Here is a 23,581-nt window from a genome sequence, read left to right on the forward strand (position 1 = left end):
AGGCGGGGTCGAGGTGGTAGGCGGAGGTCGACCGGCCCTCAACCCGGTCAGAACCAGGGCCAGCCTAGACCACCTTCAGGGCCTAGGCAAACCTTTTGAAGCTGCGGTCGAGGACGGCACCACGACCGGTACCCAGGATCCAACTCCCCCCTTCCGGGATCGCCTCTCCCGCTTCCACCGTGCTTGGTCCCGTATAACCTCGGACCGTTGGGTCCTTCGCACGGTGGAGAGGGGATACGCCTTCCAATTTTCCTCGCCCCCCCCCTCCCACTCCCCCTCCCCGTCCCTCTTCAGGGACCCCTCTCACGAGCAACTCCTTACACAGGAGGTTTTTGGGCTCCTCGCTATGGGGGCCATAGAGGAGGTTCCATCGGAGCTAAGGGGCAGGGGGTTTTACTCCCACTACTTCCTGATACCCAAGTCAAAAGGGGGTCTACGGCCCATCTTAGACTTGCGCGGACTCAACAAATTCATAGTAAAGTTGAAGTTCTGCATGGTGTCATTGGGGACCATCATCCCTTCACTGGATCCTGGAGACTGGTTCGCCGCCCTCGACATGAAGGACGCTTATTTCCACATAGCAATTTATCCGCCCCACAGACGTTTCCTGCGATTTGTGGTAAACAGGGTGCACTACCAATTCGCAGTCCTTCCCTTCGGCTTGTCCTCGGCTCCCAGGGTGTTCACCAAGTGCCTGGCAGTCGTCGCGGCCTTCCTTCGTCGACAAGGGATACAGCTGTTCCCGTACTTGGACGACTGGCTGGTACGCGGCCGCACCAGGGACCAAGTGCAGGTTCATGTCCGCATAGTGACAAGCACTTTCCACGAGCTGGGCATTCTACTCAACAGAGAGAAGTCCACTCTAGTACCAACTCAGAGGATAGAGTTCATTGGAGCAATCCTGGACTCCAGACGTGCCCGAGCCATACTGCCAGACAGCCGATTCCATACCATCTCAAGCGTCATTCAAGGTCTCAGGGCCTTTCCAATTACCACCATAAGAACATGCCTTGTCCTTTTGGGCCACATGGCCTCGTGTACATACGTAACCAGGCACGCCAGACTGCGACTTCGCCCACTGCAGGCTTGGGTGTCATCGGTCTACCGTCCTCATCGAGACGACCTGAACATGGTGGCCACGGTTCCGGCCTCGGTCTTGGCCTCTCTCGCCTGGTGGACGGATCGCGCAGCGGTCTGTGCAGGAGTGCCCTTTCACGCCCCACAGCCCTCCCTCCACCTAGTTACGGACGCTTCATCTCTAGGCTGGGGCGCTCATCTGGGGGAGCACCATACCCAAGGCCTGTGGTCCGCGTCCCAACTAGCCCTGCACATCAACGTCCGAGAGCTGATGGCGGTGCGCCTGGCTTGTCAGGCTTTCCTCAACTTCCTACAGGGCCGTTGCGTGCTGATTCTCACCGACAACACCACGGCCATGTTTTACATCAACAAGCAAGGCGGAGCTCGCTCATCTCCCCTATGCCAAGAGGCCATTCGCCTGTGGGACTTCTGCATCGCCCACTCGATTCATCTCACGGCGTCATTCCTGCCTGGAGTCCAGAATACGCTGGCGGACCGTCTCAGCAGGTCCTTCCAGACGCACGAGTGGTCGATTCGCCCGGACATCATCTATTCCGTCTTCCAAAGGTGGGGGTTTCCCCAGATCGACCTGTTCGCATCTCGGGCCAACAGGAAGTGCCAGGCATTCTGCTCCCTACACGGGCGAGCCCCGGGCTCTCGGTCAGACGCCTTCCTCATGGCATGGAAAGACCATCTGTTCTACGCCTTTCCTCCATTCCCGCTGGTCCACAGGGTGCTGCTCAAGATCCGCAGGGACCATGCACGAGTAATTCTAGTCGCTCCCGCTTGGCCGAGACAACACTGGTACACCACACTGCTGGAACTGTCAGTACAGAGACCAATCACGCTCCCCTTGAGTCCGGATCTCATCTCTCAGGACCACGGCCGGCTGTATCACCCCGACCTGCAGTCCCTCCACCTCACGGCGTGGATGCTTCATGGTTGAGTCGCTCAGAGCGGCAGTGTTCACAGGCCGTCCAACAGGTCCTGCTGGGAAGTAGAAAGCCCTCTACGCGGACCACTTATTTAGCCAAGTGGAAGAGGTTCTCCTGTTGGTGTGAGCAACGAGCTACGTCTCCCTCGCAGGCTCCTATCCCCTTGATACTGGAGTACCTCCTGTCCCTAAGACAGCAAGGCTTGGCGACATCCTCAATCAAGGTTCACCTCGCCGCTATTTCCGCTTTCCACCCAGGAGAACTCACGTCCTCGGTCTTCTCTAACCCGATGGTCGTTAGATTCCTCAAGGGCTTAGACCGGCTGTACCCACAGCAACGACAACCGGTTCCGACGTGGAACCTCAACCTCTTCCTCTCCAGGCTCACAGGGCCTCCGTTTGAACCATTGGCGACCTGCTCACTCCTGTACTTATCCTGGAAGACAGCCTTCCTCGTAGCCATCACCTCAGCATGACGCGTCTCGGAACTCAGGGCGCTGACATCCGAGCCCCCTTATACGGTGTTCCACAAGGACAAAGTGCAGCTTCGCCCCCATCCTGCCTTTCTTCCGAAGGTGGTATCACCTTTCCATGTAAACCAAGATATATTTCTCCCGGTCTTCCATCCGAAACCGCACGCTACTCGTCAAGACCAGCGTTTACATTCTTTGGACGTTCGCAGGGCCCTGGCTTTCTATATTGACCGGACAAAGCCATTTAGGAAAACGACGCAACTCTTCGTTGCGGTGGCCGACCGGATGAAAGGATCACCGGTCTCTTCACAGTGCCTGTCCTCTTGGATTACGTCCTGCATTCGTGCTTGCTACGACCTGGCCGGTGTACCAAAGCCACACCTCACTGCTCATTCCACGAGGGCCCAGGCCTCCTCGACTGCCTTCCTGGCTCAAGTACCGATCCAGGACATTTGTAGAGCTGCAGTGTGGTCATCGGTCCACACATTTGCTACTCACTATGCGCTGGTGCAACAATCCAGAGACGATGCTGCTTTCGGGTCAGCGGTTCTGCACACAGCAATGTCTCACTCCGACCCCGCCACCTAGGTGGGGCTTGGGAGTCACCTAACTGGAATGGATATGAGCAAGCACTCGAAGAAGAAAAGACGGTTACTCACCGTTGTAACTGTTGTTCTTCGAGATGTGTTGCTCATATCCATTCCAAACCCGCCCCCCTTCCCCACTGTCGGAGTAGCCGGCAAGAAGGAACTGAGGGGGCGCTGGGTCGGCTGGGGTATATATCCAGCGCCAGAACGGCGCCACTCTAGGGGGCTCCACAGCCGACCCACCGGGTGTTGCTAGGGTAAAAATCTTCCGACGATCGTGCACGCGGCGCGCACACACCTAACTGGAATGGATATGAGCAACACATCTCGAAGAACAACAGTTACAACGGTGAGTAACCGTCTTTTCTCCCTGAAATACAGTCTCCGAGGCCTGCTAGATTTTTTTCCTCCCTTAATTTCCCAAATACAGACAGACCCACTCCCCCCCCCGCCCCGTCTCTCATCTCTCCTCAAAAAAAGAGTCATAGGCCCAGTTCTTCTCTCACACTGGTTTGACATTAAATTCAGTGGCGTGACGCCTGACTTACACCAATGTATGTGAAAGGAGAATCACACTCAGGTTTCGCAAGTCACAGCTCCATATTGGCTCCCTCAGATCACTGAGCCCGGGAACCTGGCATGTGAGGCTCTGGGGAGTCCCTTTACCAGTGGACAGATGAGAAGGCGTGGGGAGGTGCTACAGCGAGCCCCTCTGCAGATGAGAGGCTGTGGTTGCCCTTTGGGGATGAATCTGTTACGTGCATGCAGTTGAAGCGACTCCTCTGTAGTGTGATACGAGTGACCATAGGTTCAAATCCTGGGGATCCATCTGTGGTGTCTGTGCCATTTGGGTGCTGTGCTCTGTGCAGTTGAAGGGCCTTGGGGGGTTCACTCTCAGACCAGGCTAGATCCTGCAGCCATTGAGTGAGTAGTGGGATTGTGTGGAGTGGCAGATTCCAAGGCCTGGGGACAATAGATTAGTCTATGTGCATAGACCTGCTAATTACAAATTGCTGCCTACACCCCTGAAGGCGAGGGATGATGCCACCCTGCTTACAGGTCCCACCGGGGCTCTGTGTTCCCCATCCCGGTTATAGGAAAGAATTGGGGTCCGTGTTGCGGGGGAGGATGTGGGCTGGACAGGTTTCTGACTAACACCTCATTCGCCTCAGGTCACAACATTAGAACATCCAGAAGGATGTGTGGCCAGAAGCATCTGTACAGCACGTTCTAGTTTTTCAGGGTTGCCGACCAAGTGTCAGTAGCTCAGTGAAGTTAGACATTAGGTCCACTCCTCTCCAGGTCTTCCATTGCAGAGTTAGACCACAGTCCACAGATGATAATGACATGTAGAGCTGCTGGTTGGAACAGGCCGGATTTAACGTCTGCTTCCCAGCTGAGGGGGTGAGACAGCAATCACCTGGGAACTAGGGAGGGAGGGATGGAGTGATTGCTAGGTAGGTAGATAGCAGAAGTCTGCTTGGGCCAGTTGCTGAATCATTTCATGTGGACTCTGGGCTCCACTCCTGGTGCCCGACTGTCTCATTTGGAGGAGGTGGGGACATTTCTGGGTGCATCTGACCCAGATCCCCAAATGCAATCATCCCCGAAACGTTGGGATAAGATCTGCACATGGGCTTGTCTCCAGTTTGCAGCGCTGTGCACAGGTTAGTTCTGTTTGTCCTCATTTTTGCCTTCGGATGCCACCTTGTGGGAAAACGTGGTGTAGCGCCCTTGCTATTAACCTGCATTTTTTAACCCTGCTTTGCCACTTCGTGGCAGGATCTAGCTAAGCTCTGAGGGGGAATGAGGGGGGGAAGGATGCCAGAATTCCAGCTAATATTACCCTCGTTGTTTTACCTGGGAGCGTTACGTGTGGCTGAGATAGGGTGAAGTAGATCAGCATATAACACAAATGGCCTGGCCCAAGTGATTGGGGAATCTGTCCCAAGGTGTCCCCATTTCCACCACCCCAAGGCTTAGAGAAAGGCAGAACAAAAAAAAAAAAAAAATCAACCCCCCTGCAAAGATGCACAGGATCCACCAAGATGTGGACAAGGCAGTGTACAGTGCCAGGGGATGGCAATCACACTGAGAAGAAAGGAAGAGAGGTCCCACTGACTGATGACCACATAGCATGCCTTCTCTGACACCTCTCATAGCACGCCTTCTCTGACACCTCTCCCACACACCTGAATCAGCATTGTCCCCGTCTCATATTAATCAAATCCCGGAGCTTCCTTTCCATACCATCAGCTCCCTAACTCCCATCAGCCCCTTCTCCTACCCGTCACATTCCCTAGCCATAACATGCCTATTCTTGCATCATCCTCATATCATAGCCAGCCCTTAGCTACCGTTGCTCTCATACCTTTCTCATCACATCAACCCATCCTTGAGCAGGCATCATCTTCCTGCCCATACCCATCCGAACTCTTAGCCAGCATCAGCCCATACTTATCACACAGCTGAGCAGGCACCACCCCTGTATTGTAACTAACATATCAGTGGACTGGTGTTGCCCCTTTCCAGAGCCAACACATCTCTGAGTTGACATCACCAGCTTCCCATATGTACCTCTGCTGGCCTCACTCCTCATATGGACACTGATCCCCTTCCGATGGGCAATAATTGGCCAATGTAAAACTTCAGGGATTGCCTTCTGGATTCAGTCACTGGCTGGCTGGAAAACAGCTGATGCCATTTCAGAGCTCCACCAGGTGACAGTGTCACCCATGCATAGCTTTTATGGCCAGAAGGGACCACTGTGATCATCTCGTCTGACCACCTGTGTAACACAGGCCAGAGAATTTAACCCTGTGATTCCTGCATCTAGCCCATTCTGGCACTTGAGCCTATTTTTTAGAAAGATACGTCATTGCATAGCTTATGTGTCAGCCCATCCCTCAGCTGATCTGACTCTCTCTTTGTCTCAGCCCATGACCACTCACTAACTCAGACAGTGTCTGGATGGCGACTTGCAGCCCAGTAGCTTGGTGCTCGATATGTGGTGGCCTCGGATCAGCTGAATGTGTAGTTTCTCACTCAACTCATTCCGTGACAGACAACGGCATCCCAGCACCTCCCTATGCAGGACTGAGTAGATGCCAGAAAGCTCCCCCACCTGGGCAAAGGCCTTTCTTAGACAGGCTACTCTCTCCAGCGATTGGGCTGCAAGAGCAGTGCCTGAAGGACAGACTCTATAGAGTGTCTTGTCAAAAGCTAGGCCCAAAGAAACGTAGCTGGCTCAGCAACATAAAGGACTAATGTCTCACTTTGCCATGCCATGCCCCTGGCTAAACCAGGCCACAGGACATAGTGGCCCTTCACAAATACATGGGGGGAAGCGTGGGAACAGATTGTTTCTAGGTCACAAGTGACATGAGTTTGGTGATACTCATCAAAAATATGTCATGAATTTTGGCACCAGCTGGTAATTTCTGTTGTGCTGTGGCCCATGTTTGGAATAACTGCAGCTGCTACAGATCAGGATCAAGGGCATTGGCAGAGCTCTGTGGGGAGCCCAGCACTGGAATAGCAAGGGGGGGGGCTGCGGGGCAGGAGTGAGGGGCATTGGCAGAGTTGTGTGGGGAGCCACAAACTGGAATAGCAAAGGGGTGCTGCAGAGCAGGCTGAAGTACATTGGTGGTGCTTTGAATATTTTGATTGTTAACCCTAGAAAGCCAGCACAGCTCAGTGAAAAGGAGCTGAGGGTCTATTCCATGTGCATCATCAACAGAATTTTTCACTAAGGTCCAGCTCCAACTTAGGCACTCAGCATTGCAATGCCTAATCCCTAGGTGGGCTGCTGCCTTCTGGAATCCACAGCCCTGAGTCAGGTGTGCAGGACCTGATCCTCGAAGATATTTAGGTGCCTAACTCTGTGACATTCTGGGATACAATGAAGAGCTGTGTGGCCTCACCCTGTAACCCGAGTGCCTCACAATGCCTTGCCACTGTGGCTCTCTGCCTGGGACACCCAAAGGCAGCCACAAGCATGCCCTCTATGTCTATGTACTGGGCAGCCCTGGTGCAACACTTTGGATCCTGGAGCATTCCTGCAATACCACAGCCTTCTACTGGCCTCCACCAGCCTTGGCTAATGACTGGTAAGGTGACTCCACACTCTCCCCAGCCCCACATTTTCCCAAAAACATGTTTTGAAATGTTCAGCCCTTTTCTGGAACAAGCAGAGGAACGTTAAAGTCTGTTATTCCTTTAAGGGATCAATAGTCAACAGTTTGTTACTTTAACTGGAGTTACCAAACAGTTCAGTTAAAATAAAACAAGTATATTTAATGGCAAAGAGAGAGATTTTAAGTGAGTACAACTATAAGGCTTAAAGTCAGAAATGGTTACAAGAGAAATAAAGATAAAAACACTTTCTAATACCTAAAACGTAACAAGCTAGACTTGGGTCAAGGTAAAATCCTCACCACATGTTTCCATCTAGATGGCTGACCAAACCCCTGGGTCAGGCGGTGTACCCCAAAGTCAAAGGGCTGATACCTTTGTCTTCTTAGGTGAAAGATAAATAATGGGGGGTTTCCTTGCCCCTCTCATTTATAGTCCAATGAACCTTTGCAATGGATTCTCCTGAGGGGTACCCCTCAAAGTAAAGTTTATTCAAACTGTGAGGAAGGTGACATGGAGTCTGGTGGTGAAGGAAGTTCCATGCTCTTTGCTCCCCCACTTGTTTGCTTATTAGCTTAGTTTACCTAACATGTAAAAATGGCCCTTCATTGTCTTTGCCTGACTCAAATACACATTCCTTTGTCCAAGCAGGCCTGTTTACCAAACCCCCCAACGAGCCTGGTTTGATCACTTTTAAGTTATCATTCCAGCATGCAACCATAACTCTGACTAGACATTGCGTACATACAGTATACCAGAAATTGGTCCAGGAGTTGTTAGTTTTCAACTGATACCCCACAAGGCGTCTGTTGTACAAAGATTATTACAATGGTGGGTGGAGGCAAATACAGAGGTGCCTGGGGTCACAAATTCCCACTCACTTCAATGGGAGGTCGATGCCTAAGTGCACTTGAGGATCTGGGCCTCAGGCAAAGAATGGGGAGCGTCAGGTGGCTAAGAGATCCTCAGAAGCCAGCACACTGAGTGGTGAGCTACCTAAGCTAGCCAGCAAGAAATGCTGAGGGGTGGGGCAGAGAGAGGAGCGAGATATAGGCCCCTAAGTAGTTGACCTGGTGCACCTGACTGACAGGCCAGACATAGACACCTCCCTCTGCTCAGGAGTCTCAGCCACGAACCCTGTTCTGGAATGAGGCATCTGCGCTAGGTCAGCTGCTTAGGTAGCCCATTCCCCAGCCCCCATTCTCCTGTGCACACTCAATACTTCTGTGATGCTCACCAGACATTTTTCTGTGACCCCTTGGCTGTCTTTTGTTTGGGCATTATGCTGCCCCCGCTCCCCACCAGTGATCTGCCTCAAGCTCTCCAGCTGCAGGGCTGATAGGTGTCAGGTGTTAGGCAGGGGGCTCAGGCCCCACTGGTGAGATAGGTGTCCCCCACCGAGTTCAAGAATCCTGCTTTGGAGACGCTGGGGCTTTGGCTGGAGTGATGGCTTTGAGTTGCTCATTGGCTGAGGGGTGGCAGCAGCGCCTAGAATGCATTGAATATGTCAACCAATGGAAAACGATGTGCCTAGAGGACTTAGGCACCTACAGAGCTTGGGAGCAGGTTTTGAACATGTCAGTGGTGCCTAAAATGATGGATTTAGACACCTAGAGGTGCAGCTAGGAGCCTAAATATCTTTGAGAATCTGGGCCTATGTGTCAATCGATTCGGTCTGGGCAAACCCTCTGAAAACAATGGCATCACACGGGTGTTCCGGAAGGCAGAATCTAGCCAGCAGAACCTTTATCACTACTGATGCATGAGAAGGAAAGAGCCAAGCTAGATTCTCAAATCCCACACTGAGGGTGGGGGACCAGATAGCAAGTGTGAAAAATCAGGACAGGAGTAGGAGGTAATAGGCGCCTACATAAAACAAAGCCCTGAATATCAGGACTGTCTCTATACAGTTGGGACATCTGATCACCCTAGCTGAGGGTGAAGTTAGCTAAACCAGCTTTTAATTTGTAAAGTGACCCATTTGCTTTGGAGTCACTGAGCGATAGGAAACATGGAGCCTGTTGATGCATTGTAACAGAGTCACTTTGCAGAGTAGAGCCAGATGCAAAATATAAGTATGGTTGAGGAGATGTGCAAACATTGTGGTCCTTTTCCACTCTGTTTCTCCCACTTCCAGTTCATTTGCTCCTATTCTCTCAAGCTTTTTAGCCCCTTGGGTGAAATTTCAAGGTTATTTGGCAAATTCCCCAAATCTTCCCATTAATCTTTCATCTGAAACCCAGTTTCCTTCCCTGGCTAAATTGAAAGAAACACCTTTCACATATGGTGAATGGTCATGAACTCAACTGTGCTACCAAATAAGGGAGAAAGTGTAAAGCAGGATGTCAGCATGCAAGTCACTGTCACAGAACTCGGGTTCTAGACCGGAGTGGGAAATGAAAGAGGTACTGGTTGCTGTAAACCGAGTGCCTCTGTAGAAATTTAAAGCAGACACTTCTGAGTTGGGTAGAAAGGGTGAACCCAAACCTCAGGTATTTAAGATTTGATTCATAATACAATTTTGGTAGCGTGAGCTAATCTCTGGTCTCAGACAGACAAATGAGTGTACACAGACCCTTGAAGAGATATAAGATGCAAGTTGATTAGTGCAATGGCTTTTTGCTTCTGGAGCCCTTCACTAAAATCTATTTGAGGTGATACAAGTGGTTGGAGTCTGGTGATCAGCTCTAAGCATGTATGTTGTGCATGTATTTCCAGAAAAAAGACCCTTTGCACAATTCAGCACCTGTCGTCTATCTTCTCAGGACTGGAATAGCAGGGGGGTACTGTAGGTCAAGAGTGAGAGGCTTTGGCAGAGCTGTGTGGGGAGCCCAGGGATACAAGTTGGTGCTTGGGTGCAAAACTGGGGCTCATTGGCATAATTGGTGGGCTGAAGGACAGAGCTGAAATTTGCATAAAACCTAACTACTTGATATTTGGGTGTAGCCGGTGCCAGCAGTTCTTCAGCTTCTTGAGCAGGTGAGTTTTACTCAGAGACAAGATGAAACTGTACGTACTGTAGCAGCAAGAGGTGTGGATCTAAAATAAGGAGGGATTTAATGATGAGCAGAGGGAGCCCACAAATATACTCACAAAAGTGTTTGGAACAGCCTAAATTGACAGAAGTGTAATTTTTATACTCGGCTGGGTCTTGCTGTAGTGGGTAACGATGGGCAGCAGGTGGCGCCAAAGACTATAGCATCAGCCCCTCTGTGCTTGAAGTGGAGGCCTCATACAAATGGCTCATATTTGCTTCATGCCTGGGTGTGGTTCCCTCCACCTAGGGTGACCAGAGGGCAAGTGTGAAAATGGGGGGGGGGGGGTAAGGGAGGCCTATATAAAAAAAAAAAAAAAAAACCCAAAATCAGGACTGTCCCTATAAAATCGGGACATCTGGTCACGCTACCTCCACCCCACAAGAACATGCAGCAGCTGCCACTGGCCTTCCTTCCCTGCCTCTCCCTTCCCAGGGACTTTTCCTGGAATGAAGTCACATGGGTATGGTAGGTGCTGGCAGCATTCAGGGAGCATGGATGAGGGGTTAAGAGTAGAGCAGTAAAATCTGGATCTAGATCCAGACAGTGAACACCCCATAGCTCAAGCCCTTTCTTGCATCAGGGGTCACCTACAAAACTGAGCTCTGGAATTGAATTTCAGTCCCCCACACAGTTTGGGGGCTACTCAGATTTGTGGGTTTGTGCCAGGCCCCCCCTCTGCACACGGTCAGGAATGATGAACTACTACCAGCTTCCTCAGCTTGGAATTCATCAGGTCTCAGATGGGATAGGAGGTGAAGGGACACCTTAAAGAAGGTTGGCAGCTGTCCTGTAAAACAGGGATTGTAGTGGGAAGAGTTGTTCCTATCGACCAGATCTCTTCAGACAAGGTGTAGAAGAGCAGACTTACACCTGCGGCACCTCCTGCTGGTCATCCTTGGGAATTAGCTCATTCCAGCTCCAGAACACCCTCTGCAGACTGGTGATTCGCCTGTCCTCTGGCCTGCCGTGTCCCTCCCTGGACCCCGGTGCCCTTATAGCTGGGGTGCTGCTCCCTGGCAGTAACCCCTCAGTCTTAGGGTCTCCCCTCCCCAGGGAACCCCCACCCACTATTCCCACCTCACCTCAGCATACGGCTACTGCCAGTCACCAACTAGCCCCCGCTCCCTGGGGCAGACTGCAGTATCAGCCTACTCATCACTGGCAAGGTTGGGTTTGGACCTGCTGCCTGGGCCTACCCCTGGGCTGCCCTCTGCAACCCCCAGTACCCCTTGGCCTCCTACTAGGCCGCAGCCTGGGGCTATCCAAGCTGGAGCTCCCCAGCTCCTCAGCCTGTCCCCAGCCCTGCTCCACTCAGGTACTCTGTCTCTAGCTCCCTGCAGCTAAGTCCTTCTCTCTCTGAATGCAGAGAAAGACTGACAAGTCTTTCTCGCTCCCAGCCTCTTATATAGGGCCAGCTGAGGCCTGATTGGGGCGTGGTCCAGCTGCAGCTGTTTCCCCAATCAGCCTAGTAGCTGCTTCCCCATGCAACAGTCTTCTCCCAGGGCTGTTTTAAGCCCTTCAGGGCAGGAACGGGTGTCCACCCCCCTACACAAGGCTCAGGTGTGAAGTACAGTCCATTAAAGTTGAGTGGAGAAATGTGGAAAGCCAGAAAGAGTGGGACGGGGCTAGACAGGTGGTCTGATCTGTCAGCTGAAGATCCAATGTGGATCCCAATGTCTTGGCCAGGCTGAAAACAGCCAGGAAGGTTCGGTAACATCAGAAGTGATTGTGTCCCACGTATGCAAAACCACACAATTGCCTTTACCCAGAGACTGACACAACTCCACATAGTCACAGCAAAATGTGCCTATATGACTGCCAGGGCTGGTTGGGAAATCGGTTTTATTTCCTGCAAAAATTTCAAATAAAGCAAAAAAAAGTTTCATTGTCATCTAAATTTTTCACAGAGTCTTGGCATTTTCAGTTTTTTGATTAAATCCAAAAAAATTCAACAAAACCAGACATTTTGTTGAGGAATTCTTCAGCAAAAAATTTTCAACTAGCGCTATCAGTGACACACAGAGACTAAATAGAGCTACACACCGCGTTTCCCGTGGCTACATGCAGGCTGGGGCTGCTTTGAACTGCTGCAGTGGCTCCAAACAGCCTAGACGCCAACTTAACTAGCTACCTGGGGTCCCCTTCCGGTAGGCACCATGACTAGGGAAAAGAAGGCATGGTCTCTACACTTAGTCTCCAGTGATCCCTGCTGTGGAAGGGCGCAGACAGCCACACAACTACACACAGACCCACTGCAGCCCAATACAGCTACACACATACCACGGCAGACAACAGCACAGCTATGCACAGACCCATGGCAGACAACAGCATAGCTACACATGGACCCACTGCAGACCAACATAGCTACACACAGACTCACAGCAGACATCCACACAACTACACACTGACCCACTACAGACCAATACAACTCCACACAAACCTACTATATATATATCCACACAGACCCACAGCAGACCAATATAGCTACACACAAAGCCATTACACACATCCATGCAACTACACACAGATCCACTGCAGACATCCACACAACTACATGCAGCCCCACTGCAGACCAATACGGCTACACACAGGTCACAGCAGACAACACAACTACACACAGACCCATTGCGCAGACAGCTGCACAACTACACATGGACCCACTGTAGACATGAATACAGCTGCATGCAGATTCATTGCTGCACAGAGACACTGATAAGACTACATAGGACTACTGCACTACAGCTATACATAGACAGACTGACATGACTACACACACAACCCACTGTCACCTACAAAGACTCTAGTAGTTGCACACACCTTCACAGGACTCACACAACTTCACACAGTTGCTCATCCACAGAGATGGCCTTACATGCACGCTGGAATACACAGTCTTCATCACACAACCACATACTCACTGATGCTACTGAGCATGAGCGTGAGCTGGCACAACCATATCCCCTGCCAGACTCACCACCCTGCATCCCCTCCCAGAGACTCCCAGGCCCGGGTGCATCCTCCCAGGCTCATGTTTTCTTTCTGTAGTCCCCCGTCTCCTCCCTCCCTGGCCTATTTTGGGGATGAGGCTTGTAACAGAGCCCTGGATGGGAGATTGTGATGATGGAGCAGGCCAGTCTGTCTGACACATCTGAGACGTGACACTGTGAACCCTGCTCCTGGAGGCCCAGTACCACTCTTGGACAGGCAGCTACTACTCTAACTTGGTTACAGATGATGCCATTGGAAAGCACATCACACACACTGTTACATATCCACTCATGCCTGCATGGAGACTCATATCATGACATGCATGTGTTACATATCTACCCATTGGTACCTACACAGACACTGTTATGTGAGCAGTCACACACACACGTACACACACACACACCCCACTAGAGACTCACAATGCACATACTGTACACCATTCCATGGGGGGAGGGCGCATGCACACACACACACATATACACACATCTATGCCCTGATACGAATGAAGTCACCAGAAAACACACATCTTCACAGGCTCACAGATACATAATGTATATCAATCCATGGGGGCATACACACCTTCACACACTGGTATGTGTGCAATCACAAGCACGCACACACACACGCAGGAACACACACATATATCTGTACAGGCCTACCTATAAATACTGCACATCACTCCATGGTGCATGGAACACTAACACAAATCTGTGCACTGGTATGTGTGAAGTCTCCACACCACACACCTTAATGAACACACACACACACACCTGCATAGTCTCACACATGCATACTATACATCTATAATGTGCATGCACAAATGCACATCTCTGTGCCCATAATCACATATATGCATATTATAGCTGAATTATAAAAAGCCTGCCTCACAGACATTTTTGTGAACAAAAGCCCCCTGGTGTGTTCACTGTGATTTGTGGGGTCAGATTATTCATTATTCATGACTATTCAGTCAACCGCTGGCTGCAAATGCTCTCCAAAGTTCAGCAATGATTGGTCTCAGGATTTGTATGGGGTAAGTGCACAATTCACTCTGGAGCCTTCCCTTGTTTAAAAAGTTTCTGGCCCCCAGCCAGAGTGCAGAACCAGAACATGTGACTTAGGTGACCAGCTTCACTAGATGCACAGTGACTAGCTGAAGAAGCAGACCATAGGCTGAAAAGGAGACGGTCCACGTGATTCGACATAAACTTCCTAATAATGAAAAAAATGGGATCAGCTCACTAACAGCTGGCGGACTAAACAACGAGCTATGATAGTAACAAATCTCATCTGGGAAAAGGCTGCAGAATTGCATGACTAATGAGAACCTCTCTAGCGGGTTTGTTTTGCTTAAGCACCATATAGACTTGAATAGAGAATTGTATCCCTGCTATACAATTCTGTAACATGGCTCAAAAACCCCTATAGATTCTCATTCTCCATTACATTTTATAGGTTTCCCAGGCAATTTCTGTAGAACTCTAGTGGTTCCATCCCTATTAAATACTCAGAGTGTCCTGTAAAAGATATTTTTCACAATAAACAGTTCTTCCTGCTGAAATGAACATGTCTTCTTAGACAGCCTGATTCTCCCGCATGCACCATACACCTGTCCATACAAACACACGCCCCATATATACATTCCACTGTTCCTGCACAACCACACACAAGCATGGGCAGGTGCTGACATGTACAGGATGTATGCTTATCACACACACCGTGATATAACAAGCTACCACTGTCTGGGGCTGCAGGGAGAATGTCAAGCCGAATCTCTGCCTTAAAAACAGTCCAGGAAGGAGAGCCACAAATGGGAGGATGAATGAGATGTCACTTGTATTGGGACATAATATTCCTGTAGCAAGTCTGCAGTATTTCTTGCTGCAGTGCCAAGCTTGTCGACTTCATTCCCCACCCCTGTGAAAATCAAAGCTTTGCTGGGACTCCCTTCCCCCTTCCCTATAGGTGCAGCACCACAGGGTCATAACAGTTACATGGAAATTGTTCCTCCTCCTGATTAACAAACAAATAATTACGGCGCCTCCCCTGGGACTGAAGGCATTCGCTGATTGGTTCCATGTTTCATTGATTGGCACGTGATTAATCGGCCCCTGAGGAGCCGGCATCTGGCTGCAAATAGACATCATCAACATGCAGAATTATAACAAGTCCTGGCATTCAAGGGCCACCACAAGGAGGGAGGTGAAAAGAACAGCCATGTTGCCATCGCTAGCGAAAGCTAGAGCAGGATATAACAGCTTGTTTACTGAGGAGCTCACAGCAGCTCTCCAACAGGCCCAACTTCTCCCGGCAGGTGGCATTGTAAGGAATGGTGCTGGATGTGGGAACCTCACAGCTACTCCAGTATCAGCCTCTCCCAGCAGGAGGTGCAGGAGGGAATGGGGCAGGGGCGCTGGCTCTGGGGAGCTCACAGACACTGCAGTCCCAGCTTTTCTCAGCAGGACACACTGGCAAACAAGCTCTCTGTGAGGAAGCTCACCTGCAATCCCAGCCTCTCCCAACAGGAGGCGCTGTAGGGAATGGCGCGGGAGCACTGAGTGTGAGGAGCTCACAGTAGCTGGAGTCAGTGCTTTTGAAGGCCATCAACATGTTTCTTGCTGACTCTGTTTCTTCCTTGCTGTATGTAACCCTTTCCTCTTCTCTCTTCCTTCCCACTCTCTCCCTACAGGACCTGGCACAGGGAGAGTAGACAACGGTTCAATGAGTTTGGCCGTACCACTGTGGCTGCTGGCAGTGTCCCTGCTCTGCCTACTTAGCAAATGTTAATAAAATCAGAATAAAATCAAATTAAAAAAACCCAACAACAACAGCAACAATAACAACACACAAAACAAAGCGCGTCATACAGGAGACAGAGCGAGAAAAAGAGGGGGAGAGAGAGAGGACTGGTTCTTTCACAACTTTTGTGTGTTCTGGAGCAAAGGGGGGGAATTACAGCAAAGACGAATCAGCAACATTTATTCCGAATTACGACAAGACGTCTGTCAAGCCATCGACCATCCAGGAAGCGACGCGGAGCGCAGGAGAGAAGGGGGCGCTGGGCAGGGACCGCGTTGTGCCAAAGACGCCGAGATGTAAAAAAAAAAAAAACAACCAACCAGATTTCTTGTTTCCCCCTTCTTTCCTTAGTCCTGTTTCTTTCATCTTCTGAAAGAGAAGGTCTTTGCTGTGATGTTTATAGCCACTTAACCCCTTGATTCCCTTGGCCATTTGGTGAGCTGACTCTCCGCCAGTTCAGACTTTTGGAAAGCAGTAATCCAGATCCCTTTCGCATACTGGTGTCCCATGAAGAAACCCCACGCCTCCTCCCCCATCCCTTGCACCCTCGTTGGCCCCCTCCCTTACGCCCCTTCTCCTCCAATACCTCCCTCTCTGCCCTGAGCTCAAGCTATGTTGACTATGCTACAAACACACTGTTTTTATTCTCTTCTTCTCCCCCTGTATTTGGCCGGGTGTCTCTGTCTCCCGTGTGTGTGTGTCTGTGTGTGTGTGTGTCTCTCTCTCTCTCTCTCTAAAGCATGCGAAGAGAATGGTCCATATGTACATAAGCTCATCATGCTGTAGATAAAGTTCTGCATCGTAAGTGTGAGACATGGTGCTGAGAGATCACTTGGGCAGATGTGGCGGGTGGGGAGTGTGTCAGTTGTGGCACTGGTTCAGATGGGCTCCCGTCCCACAGCTGGCTTTTGCCTTGACAGCCTGCTGGCCGTATTGCTTGGAAGCATCAATCTCCATACTTTTTTAACCCTTCCCTGAACAACCCCACCCGGCTGGCACTCAACTGTAATGCATCAGATTAGTGGCTCCTGCTTCACATCTGTGCTTGTGTGTATGTCCAAACAGGTAGAAAATCAATGTGACTGACACGTAGGACCATAGATGGCAGCACTTCAAGAGCACTGCTCCAGTACCCACTCCTGGGTGGGTTGGGAAGCAAGGTAATCAGTGAGATAACTTGGGCTTCACTGATCTTCTGCACCTGTAGGTATGGCATGGCCAGTAAATATCTCTTACCAGGAAAGCCTCCAAGTGGTAATCCATAACCATTCAGTATTGCTATAGAAATGAACTTTTTGTCCCTCTGACCTCCTTGTTACAATCAAAGCAAACCTGTAAATATCTCTCTCAGCCACCATGAAAATACCTAGATGGAGCTTCTTTAATTTTATACTTTAAAGAAAAGTCAAATTGGTTCAGAAAGTGGCCAGAACCTGGGACTGTAAAAAAGCTGGGGCCAAAATTCTTGACATACAAGAAAGAAGCTTTGGGTGGTGCATTGAAGAGAGATACAAGGGGGTACGCAATGGGGGGGGATTTTATTGATCTATATGTAACATGTCAAAGTTGCTAAGGTTGCTTCTAGACATCCTTGCCCTCTGGATGGTCAGAGGAGGAGGTAGTTGATGAAAGAAACTCTAGTGACACCTGGTGGAGAAGAGGTGGTGAGTCTCAGAGTAGGTCACTTGAAACAGAGTTATTGAAATGCTACCTAGCTGCTGGATTCTGCCATTTCAGCAACAGGTCCTGCAGGATGTGATGTAAGCAATGGGACACGTGCAAAGCTGAAGAGCCTCACATATCCCATTGGCTGTGCTGTGAAAGGGGACAGCTGGGTTAATGCACCAGTCTTTTGTCTCTGGCAACCTGTGTCTAAATGCGCCTAGGGTCACAAGTGCCATGATCTGGGTGTCCACAGCAGAGGATGTGTTGGGACTGCCAGTCCCTTCTCTTTCTCAGCAGAGCCTCTGGAACTGGCTTAGCAGAGGTGCTGTGGGTCAGGATTTAGGAGCTACGCACTGGCCTTCACTGTGTCCTACTCCTAAGCAGTTTCCTAAGCAGTAAAAATTCCCTTCTCTCTTCCCCCCCACCCCCCAATAAATACAATTCAGATCTGCCTGGAATTTGCTGTAAAAACTTAGGGGAGGTAGGGCGGAAATCTCTCTGGCTTGAGCAGGCTTAAGAAAGGGGAGACTGATCACCAGAAAGCAATGAGTTAATTCTGTTTTGTGTTTCAATCCTTCCCTTTACTCAGCTGAGATGAAATCTGCAAGAGGAGGCTCCCTATAATTCAGTGCCGGCTCAGCATGGCAGCGCTCGCCTTGATCAAGCAGCTCAACAGCACTGCCTCTTTTCTGCTGAGCGAGGCAGTTTTGGGGCAGAGACAGGCAATCAATTAAAGAGGCAGCCAGGCTTCTCGCAGCCAACCAGGACTTGCAGATAAATATTAGTCTTTGAGTGTCTTTTAAGGGAGGAGAGCAGAGAAACAGGCCTGCAGGATGTCACCAGTCAAGGGAAGGGGATTTTCCCCTATCCCTCAAGGTACGTGCTCAGCTCAAGGTGGGCTCTGCTGTAATTTTCCCTTAGTGTTTTGGGATGTTGGAGAATATTCCCCACAAAAATCACACCCCAGAATATGTGTGTGTGCGCGCCTTGATAACAGATATGCCACCATCACTGCTTGGGAGGGGTTGGAAATCATTCAGTGACCCAGAGTGAGGGCTCAACTTTTGTCCTCTGGCGTGAGGGGCTAGCTGGGCCCGGTGGGACTGGATCCAGTGGGGCCAGACAACGAGGCACAGACCTTCAGAGGTATGTAGGCGCCTGGCTCCTGTTGAACACACTGGGCATTAGGCACCTAAATACCTTTGAGAATCTGGGCCTTGTCCTGTAGGTGACCTACTGACCATGAGCCCTGCAGAGTTTCTTAGGACAGGAGCCCTCTAGCCTCTGCTGGTGATTCTTTCTGAGTCTGATGGGTTTTGCTGTAGGGAGGGGAGTGAGTGTACAAGTCCAGTAGCAGATATTGCACTTGGGGGATGGACTATGCAACCTCTCCCACATATTGGCTCATTGGTTTGTTATTGTAGGGTTGCTCAGAGGTGGTGGGCTGCCTGCACTGATTTGTTACTACAGGGAGACTGTCAAGGGTTGTTTATGAGAACTGGGCTGAACGCATTGTTTCATCAGTGTAGGATAGCTCGGGAGTGCTGAGCTGTACACACTGGTTTGTTATTGTAGGGTCACTGATGAGTGCGGAGCAGCACATATTGCTGTGTTATTGTAGGGTTGTTCATGAGCACTAGGCGGCACACAGTGGTTTGTTATTGTATGGTTCCTCACAAGTATTGGGCTACTGTCAGTGAATTGTTTTAAATATTTTTAGAAAAAAGAGCACTGAAGCTTTTGTTTTGCGGGGAAACCTCCCCCCTCTCCCCCCACACACACAACAACAACAAAAATGCCAGAACAGAAAAAGACAAAGATGGTTCGGAAGACCCATTCTGTCTAGTAGAGCTGAGGTCTGCCAGTTAGAACTCTTGGGTTCTACTCCTGACTGTGCCCCTGACTCTTTGAGCAAGTCTGTGCCTCAGTTTCTCCTCTGTAAAATGGGGATAATGAGATTCACTCACCAGTACAGCTGCTGAAAGGCATGACAATGGCGTTGGAACAATTTGTATAGTGGGGGTGCTGAGAGCCATTGAACCAAACTGTGAACCCTGGATATGATGGAAACCACTTCAAGCCCGGGGGATACCACTGTACCCCCAGCACCCCTAGTTCCAGCACCCCTGGGCATGATGCAAGTGCACAGTATTACAGTTATTTTGTTCTGTTCTGAGATCTCCACTCTTGACAGTGTCTGTCCCTTTAACTTGAGAGCTGGGGTGGGGGAATATTTATTTAATGTTTTTAATGGACCCAATCCTGTGAGCTGCTGAGCATCTCCTGAGAGGTCCTGAGCAGCCACCATTTCCATTGAAGTCAATGAGGGTTGCACAGCACCTCCCAAGACCAGGGCCGTAGCGAAGAAGGGAAAAGGCATTTTCCTTGATCATTTCTTCACCCCTGTGGATAATTACATTGAAAAGACATATCCTCCAGTGCAGAGCCTTTCTCCTTAGGCGCCCACAATGGTCCTGCTTCTCTGGCCCCCTCTCCCCCTCCTCAAAATCCACTCACTTGTTTGCTGCCCTACCCCTCAGTGGGATTTGGAATGGGACACCAGTTCCTTGAGAGTGTAGGTGTAATTGTGTTTGATTGATGGAGGTTTAACATTTAGTGTTATTAAAAAAAAGATTGTATTTCTTCTACAAGTTTGTAAATATACGAGAGTGACATGAGATGGCCAATAATGTCCAAGCAGAGGAACAAACACTTAGATTTAATATATGGCCCCTTACTTGCTAGCAGATATCTAACCCTTTTCAGGTTACCAGTGGGAGGGGGCGGGGGGCAACTTTCTGAAAGGAAATGAACAGTGTGAACGCAGCCCTCTGGGACCACCTGAACGCCATACATGATTGCAGCGTGTTGTTTGTATGTGTCTGGCTGGGTGAAAAATGAAGCGATGCATGGCTGTGAAATGCTGGGAAGGTGGGTGCGAAAATCCCCAGGTAACGCATGTATCTCAGCATTATGATCCTTTTCCAGACCACAACTTGCGGACACGTAGAGCAGCAATGCAAACCCCTGCTTTCTCCACCAGCAAAGTTGTGTAGACCAGGGTTATCATCAGGGTCATGTTAACGGTGACATTAACAAGGGTTTTTTTTGTTTGTTTACATGCTTTGTGTAAACTGATTTACAGCCTGAGTTTACACCCCTTTACACAGCATTTACTGTTCAGGAATCATGGGCAAATCTCCAATTTTCTCCCATGCCAGACCAAGAGTCAATCACCGTATGTTCAGAAGTCCACCCACCCCATTTCAATGCTCAGATTGGACTTCAGACACAGGTGCACCTATTCAATGCACCTAGGTACCTTTCTGAACATCCAATTAAGGTGCCATTATTTCAAAATTGAGCTCATGGCATTAACTTTGTAAACTTTGTTTTTCACACATTTTCCAGGCCATGTAGAAGTAGCAAGTCTGGAAGGAAATTTGGGGCAATGACCGAGGATTCATAGGCATTTGGGGGAGTGGAGCTCGGGAGCATTTAACCTCACTCTGAGCCCTTCCACAAGAAGACATTTTGGTCAGGCCTTCACATATTGCTTATTTCCTTCACATCATCTTATGAAGGAATCCAGGTGTGTAGTGAGGAAGTGTTTCCTCTCCCAAGTCTAATAGTACAACCCATGTCCTCTGCTCTGACCCCACTGATCCATGGCCAAAATCTTCATGGTGCTTGACATCACACAGCAAATCACACCAAATGGTGCCATGGAATACAGTCTTGGGGAGGTGAGGCAGAGCTGGAAGTTCTAAGTCTCCCTCCTGAGGGTGGCAAAAGCTTATTTCATTTTTGACAAGTGCACAGAAAAGACTGTGAAAAGAGGCCCCTCATGTGAGGAGCAGAGTGGTGGGGGCGGGAAGAGAGAATTAAACTAGGAGATGGTCTCCCAGGCTATGTTGTTAATAAAAAAGTTAGGGCCATGTGCTGTTCGCAATCCATGCACAGAATTCCCAGCCACATCAATGAGGAAGACCATTGGCTCTCAGCATGGTCTCTAAGTGGGTATATTTCCAGTGTGGTGCCTGGGAGAGTTAGCTGCATGAGTCCTTTCGACATTAAGGGGTGTGTCCAACTGTTGAACCGTCCTCCTGTTCCCCTCTATTTAACATGCCCCCTTCCCATCTACATCTTACAGTGTGACACCTCAGCATGGTTTCTATTGGGGTTGTTTCCCCAAAGGCCAAATCTCAGGTGTTCACTTGTTTTCCAATCTCACTATCTCAGCAGGGAGGAAATCAGCTTGGTAAGGATGCCAGCAAGATCCCCTGTCTAGGCATGGCTTGGGGAGGCCCATGTATGGTAAGCCAGCCACCCTGAGAAGAGGAAGGAAAAGAGGACAGCTCCTCTAAATTAGCCCAGGAAATGGAAGGTAAAGGGCTCTTACCTCATTGCAGGTTCAGCTTAGCTAGTGCCACCAAAAGGTCCTGCAAACCTTTAAGGAGTACACAAGACAGTAGAGGAAGGGAGGGTGTCTCAACAGTCAGGAGGATAGGATTGCAGAGCTAGTGGTAGGGCTGACTTCATGGCAAGGCTGTTTGGGGAGCACATTAGTGGGCAAAGGTCCTATCCAACAAAGGAAGTCTCCAGGCGGGGCAGGGAACTACCTCTCCCCGATTTGTGTATATCTTCAGCTCACTTCCCGAGCCCCGTGGGGAACGTGCGTTGTGATACCCTAACTGGGGCCCCATCAATCAACATCTCAGCATATCTGTGAGAACAGAGGGATTGAACTGAGCCTTGCTATCTGTCCTCGGTCAACCCCTTTACTTCCTTCTAAGAATGTCTAGCACCTCCTACGGAATGTGAGTATGTGTGTGTGTCTACATATAGTACTCGCAGGCCGCAAGGAGCAAGACCACCTAGGAAACTATCAACAAGGAGAGAACTTCCCAGTTGGGGAGTGTCTTCCAGCTCTGAAGTTATTTCATTTGCTCCCTCTTTCAGTCACACAGATACTCATCCCTCCCAATATCCCTACAACACACACATGCCATTCTCCTCCAAAAATCCCTCACACAGCCATCACACCACTCTCTTTTCCTAGACCCCCCGGTGACACATGCAAAATGACACATACATCTCAATTTGCTTTTAGCAATTTGTCTATAGAAAGCCATCAGCTGCATGGTTTGTGGTGACTTTCTACAAACAAGGAAAGGGTGTGGGGGGAGGGGAGAGAAGGAGAGGGGAGAGTAAAAATTGCCTCCACACCAGCTGCCCCCAAACCGTTCCATTTCCTCAGCTGGAGCTAAGTTTCATCCTCCAGGCCTTAGGGAGGAGGTCCAGCGTCCCTTCTTCTTGCTACACAGTGGGGTGGTTAGAACTCTTCTCATTAACAGTGTTATATACATATAAATATATATATATATCTATATCTTTATATATATTTTTCCCCAGCACCGTAGACATGAGCTGAACTTCTCTTTAATGAAACAAGAACACGGCCATTTTATTTTTTGCCATTGGTTTGTTTTCGGATACTAGCTCTGTGGAAGAAAATTTTAAATGCGCAAGTGTGTGTGTGTTCAAAAAAACAAAAAAAAAAAAAAAAAAGAAGGGAAAAAAACAAAACAAAACCTGACACCAACAAAAAGCTTTTTCTTTTTTCTTTCCTCAATGTATTTAACTTCTGTTATCTTGTTTCTGTTTCTTTACATGTATGAATGCTCTGCTCTTCTGTGATCTTAAAAAAAAGAGAAAAAAAACAAAAACAAAAACGAAATAAACGTGAAAAGGAAGAAATGCATCTTAATTTCCCTTCCCTTCCCCTGATACACAGTTTTGGCTCATCTGGTGCAATGCTTTTGTACTGAAATGGCTGGTGGATATACACCACTACTCTACTAGTGCCCTCTATTGGATGGAATG

At 49.5% G+C, this 23,581-nt stretch overlaps 1 protein-coding gene across 2 annotated transcripts in view; it reads left to right on the forward strand.

The window, feature by feature from the left end:
• LSAMP (limbic system associated membrane protein) overlaps positions 1 to 17,842 on the forward strand; it is a 413,410-nt gene extending 395,568 nt beyond the window's left edge. For both annotated transcript variants that reach the window (XM_024204213.3, XM_024204214.3), the window contains one exon: positions 15,921 to 17,842. In XM_024204213.3, the coding sequence (XP_024059981.1) occupies positions 15,921 to 16,018 (98 nt within the window). In that variant the 3' untranslated portion in view covers positions 16,019 to 17,842. The remainder of the gene's footprint in view (positions 1 to 15,920) is intronic.
• The last annotated feature ends 5,739 nt before the right edge of the window (positions 17,843 to 23,581 follow it).

This window comes from Terrapene carolina, unplaced genomic scaffold, assembly GCF_002925995.2.
Source record: "Terrapene carolina triunguis isolate 2854851 unplaced genomic scaffold, T_m_triunguis-2.0 Scaffold242, whole genome shotgun sequence".
NCBI classification, from domain to species: Eukaryota; Metazoa; Chordata; order Testudines; family Emydidae; genus Terrapene; species Terrapene triunguis.